At 45.9% G+C, this 4,697-nt stretch overlaps 1 protein-coding gene across 1 annotated transcript; it reads right to left on the bottom strand.

The window, feature by feature from the left end:
- Positions 1 to 740: 740 nt before the first annotated feature.
- On the bottom strand, positions 741 to 3,082 carry LOC118160183 (apolipoprotein L domain-containing protein 1-like). The gene is made up of 2 exons (XM_035314716.1): positions 2,927 to 3,082; positions 741 to 1,529 (listed from the first exon to the last, which is right to left on the bottom strand). Exon 2 carries the CDS (start codon positions 1,522 to 1,524, stop codon positions 820 to 822), a length of 705 nt encoding a protein of 234 aa, XP_035170607.1. The 5' UTR covers positions 1,525 to 1,529; positions 2,927 to 3,082; the 3' UTR covers positions 741 to 819.
- Between the last annotated feature and the right edge of the window lie 1,615 nt (positions 3,083 to 4,697).

Below are 4,697 nucleotides of genomic sequence, written 5' to 3'. Positions count from 1 at the left end.
GAGTACCCCAAGGCAGTCTTTGGTCCCTGGGTCACTGACCAATCTTTCTCCCTGTTTTGGTTCCTAAGATCTGGCACTGATTAACCATAATTCCCCGTATTTTATAACTACCGTCATTCAGACCATGCTTTCCATTTCCTATAGGGGTTTGCCCTCCCTCACAGACAAAGATCATGTAACTTGCTCTCACATGCCACAGACTTGCTTTGCCTCTCAGAACAGCTGTATCACTTTGGAGCAGACACTTAAAAAAAAAAAAAGAAAGAAAAGAAAGCAAAAATTTTAAATACAACATCAAAACCCTAACATTTTCCTCTATAAATAAATAGAATACAAACATCACAGTTCTCAGCCAGGAGAGGTTTCTTTAAAAGAGACAACAGTTTCTGGCCCCTCTATTTCACCTTGGAATGATGAGCTATCCATACAGTCTTATCGTATCTGGGGCTGCTTGCTTCAACAGCCTTTCCAGATGTACCTTGGTAATGGGACTGTACTCTGCTGGAAACTGGTGGCTGCTGGCTCTTTGAGGGTATCCCAGCCCTCTCACTCTTCATAGATTCGTGAGTTATTTACAATCCAGGGTCAGTCAGCACCAAAGCTGCAGGGATTTCATGGGTCTACTGACCTTTCTGCTGCCATGGGGAGACAGAGTTAGGTGACTGGTGAAGTGAGATTGAGGAATGGCCACCTTCCCCTGTGATCAGGCTCTGGGATCTCCTGCCGTGTACCTGATAGTCCAAGTGTCCATCATAACCTGGTTTAATTATGGGGCAAACACTGTTTCAGCTGGATGGTCTTGGGGTCTCGGTAGTGGTTTTAGCACCCAGGCTGTTTCCTCATCCGTGGGGAAAGCTGTGTCCTGGACTCAAGGAGTTCACAGACTTCATCCATTGCCCTGGTACAGGTCTCAAGGTTGGCAGCCAACTTCTGAATTTTGGCTTTCAGCATGGCCTGGCTCACTTTTGTGACCTCCTTTGTGTATTCTGGCACAAGGAAGCTGTGGGAGCCACAGAAGACCAAGAAGCAGACGGAGTTGTACAGCGAGATGGAGGCCCTCTTCTCTGACTGGAGCAGTGTGGGGTCCCCTGGGCCCTGCCCCCGGCGGAGGAATTCCAGGCAGCCGAGGATTTCCCTCATCTGTTTCCGACAAGTCGTTGCAATTTCCTGCACCTTTCTCACCTCCCGGGAATTGCAGAACACCAAGGAGAGATCGGAGGTGATATTGACAGCCCCCCCAGCAGTGGCTAGGCCCAAACCCACAGCTGATGCCAGCAGGGAGGCTCCCAGTGTAGCTGGGCTCAGGGACAGCCCCACGATGGCCGTGACTGCTCCCGCAGCGGTCAGTGAGCTCCCGCTGATGTTGGCAATCAGGGACCTTTTGCGGAGCTTGTTTATTTTACGAGCTGCCTTGTGAAGGTGAGCAATTTGACCACGCAGCCTCCGTCTCTGATCCAGCAGCGCTATGTGGAAGTGGTGTGTGGGGTCCACTGTCTGGGGAAGGGCAGCACCGTTCCTCTCCATGGCCTCTGTCCAGAAACAGAAAACACTGGGTTGGGATTTACAGAAAAAACACAAGACATGCTCAGCCCAGACTTCCATTTCAGGGATGGCACACAGCCAATTTTCTAGTTTCTCCCGGCTACTTGAAAGGTTGGCTGTCCGCATGCACGCACATGCTCACGTACACACACACATGCACACACGTACACACATAGGGGAATTTTTTAATGTTTTTCTTGATCCTTGAGAAGACTAACATATCTTAAGGGCTGGCATCTGAGGTACTGTTCTTATTTCTTTGAGGATACAAAATATCTCCTCCTACCCTGGGAACAAAAATTTCCTTAAGATTAAGTGACTTGGTGTCTGATGCTGCCAGAACTAATAGGTATTGTCCCCACAATGTGATTCAGAGGATTAGCAATATTCAAGGGCATTTTTCACAAGAAAGGACAGACTCTGAGGAGATCTCAGTAGTCAAAAAACCTCCTCTCAGGGCCAGCTAAGCAAAACTGTTCATTACCACAGCCATCTTTTCTCTTCTAAGTGTTCTGTACTGTGAACTGGAGGGTCCTGGTCCCTCACACTGGCACACTATGACTAAGTCCTCTGGGACTTTCATTCTGCAGACTCCCTGTCTTACAGAAGGAACAAATCACCTACCAAAGAGTCTTTCCATCCTGAAGTGTGTAAATAAATTATCCTTGTTGCATTTTTTTTCTTTCTGCTTGTCCTAATCCATCTCACACAGAATCCTTTAGGGCCTCCCCTGTCTCCTGTGACTGTCAGAACAACATCTCATTCTTTCTGAGGCCCTTGGTATCATCAGGCTATTTGAGCCACTTGCACTTTTCTTAGCTGGATGCATATTCATATTTTTTAATATGAATATAGTCAGAGATGAAGCTGCAGGGACAAGGACTAACACTAAGCTAAATAAACATCGGTGTCGAAATGAGCAATGAGCACATCATCAATGACTTAGCAACAGATCAATATGATGATCATTAACTATATCAATTCCTTTAGCATTTTAACAGTTTGTTCTGCAGATTTTCTCTCTGAGAACAGACTCTAGTAATATCAGCAGCCATCTAACTCCACAGTTAGTTGAACAGTCATTCAATATATAGCGTCAGCCGTACAGTGAAACATTTATTTTGATTACACTGATTTATGCCAGCATACAAGAAAACCAAGCCATCTCCTGTTTTTAGGGAAAAATCTCCCTAACAATCATTTTTAAAATTGATTTACTATTATTAAGAAATTATACCGTTTATTAATAAATAATTAATAAATATTAGCTTTAAAAATTATAATTAAATACTGTGTACAATATCCCAAATTGGTTTCTAAAATGCACATGCTTTCCTAAGGCAGGTCTCAAACAGATTACAATGAAATTCTGGTTCAGACTTACCTTTAGTTTCCAGCTGACCTCCCAACAGACAAATTTTGGTCTGTTTCTGGAGGAGACCAATTTATAGCTCCCGTGGACCAATTGCTGCGATGGGAATGCTTTGCCTCATACTGGGAGTTTGCCATTTCCTGCTCTCCCTTGTGCAGAAGGATGTGACACACTGGAAAGTGACCTGAGGGACAGCGAGCACACATCATGTTCAGGAAACGATCCCTGCGAATGAACATTGTGTGTTCGCTTTTCCTGAAGTGTGTGGCGGGGGGAGGGAAATAATAATGAAAAAAATCTCAGCCTATTCCCGGCTCTGAGCTAGTGCAGTCATTCCCCCCAGGGAGCAGTTGCGTTTCCTTTCCCTGAAATAGCAACTGACTTTACTCTACGTTGGAGCCGCCAATTACTTGATGACTGAAGTTTCCCCCCACTCCACATCTAGAGCATCAGCCAGCCAGCTACTTCATTCAAGGCCAGTGTACTTTTAAAATCCCATCTCTTTGGGACGATCGTGCTTGTGAGTGGCTGGAATGCAGTGCTGCGTGAGAGCTGGAGCGGTGCTCTGCCCATGTAAGGGAAGCAGCAAATGGCAAGGTGAAGGCTCTGGATTCCCATCCCTGCCCCTTCTCAGTAGACAAAACCAAGCAGCAACTTGCAAAAGGGGTAGCATCCCTGTGTTTTTGCTCTGTTTCTCAACCATGGGCACTGTTATTTTCCTAAGCTGCATGCCTGACCGTTGATGACGAGAAAGAAAGGGTCACTGGGATCCTCTCCATTGCTGCCTGCTATTGCCTGGCAGCCATGCCCACCTACTGATGTGGCCAGAAGGAGGAGGTTGTCAGGGTGTTGGGGAGGAACAGTCTGAGTGACACTCCCAGTGCTGCCTTTCACACCGAGCCAGGGCCAGCTTGAATTAAAGACAGGAAAAGGAAATGACTTTCTGGTGGCACTAAGTGGTGTGGTTCACCTCAGACCAGAGTGGTGCGTGTCCCTGTTGACACAGGGCCTGCAGTGCCAGGGACATCTGTTTTGAGCAGCTGTGCTAGAAGACTGCAAATCTACTTTCTTGCTTGGTGGTTTCTTCGGGACTGCTTGCCTCTCATTCTGCCTCAGGGTTCCCCAAGCATGGATAATCTGAAAGCCACATAGTTTTTACTGAGTGGCAAGTCTTTACTCTTGAATCTGTGAACTCTGTAGCCACACAGTTGCTCTAGCTGACCAAGGGAAGGGACAAGGGCTGTGAAACAGCAGGCAGGGAGAGGAGAAGGCTGGGGTTGCTCATTTCAGTGCAGCTTGGTTTTAGAACATCTTAAACTGACCGTGAAACAGTCTGTCAAGTGTTCTGCCATTAGTGGATGAAATTGGACATGAACTAAAAAATCGATAGCGTTAAAGAGCTTCTTCAACCTGTCACAGAATGGAAAGAGAAAACATTGTTTTGAAGATGCTAAAATAAGCAATCTTGGTCTGTTACACTTTGTATGTATTATATGTTAACAGGAAGATGACTTTTGACACTGGGGGAAATCGTGCTTTAGCCTTTCCTTTTGTTTTAGCAAAAATATGCTTGAATTGGAGCCCATCTGCTTTGGCAAAGGTTTGCAGTTGATAGACACGAGAGTTCTTTCACACATTCCCAACAGAAAAAACTTTCTTGGTGTAATTGCACCTGCATTGTGACTCGTCTTGGCATAGATGTTCTTGTTAGATCACTGAGTTTTGATAAAAGAGAAAGAGGAGAGGAGAGGAGAGGAGAGGAGAGGAGAGGAGAGGAGAGGAG

Source organism: Oxyura jamaicensis, unplaced genomic scaffold, assembly GCF_011077185.1.
Source record: "Oxyura jamaicensis isolate SHBP4307 breed ruddy duck unplaced genomic scaffold, BPBGC_Ojam_1.0 oxyUn_random_OJ106561, whole genome shotgun sequence".
NCBI classification, from domain to species: domain Eukaryota; kingdom Metazoa; phylum Chordata; class Aves; order Anseriformes; family Anatidae; genus Oxyura; species Oxyura jamaicensis.
This window is presented reverse-complemented; position numbering and strand designations above follow the sequence as displayed.

Coding starts and splice junctions, on each gene's coding strand:
- LOC118160183 (XM_035314716.1), bottom strand. CDS start 1,524: ATGGAGAGGAACGGTGCTGCCCTTCCCCAGACAGTGGACCCCACACAC.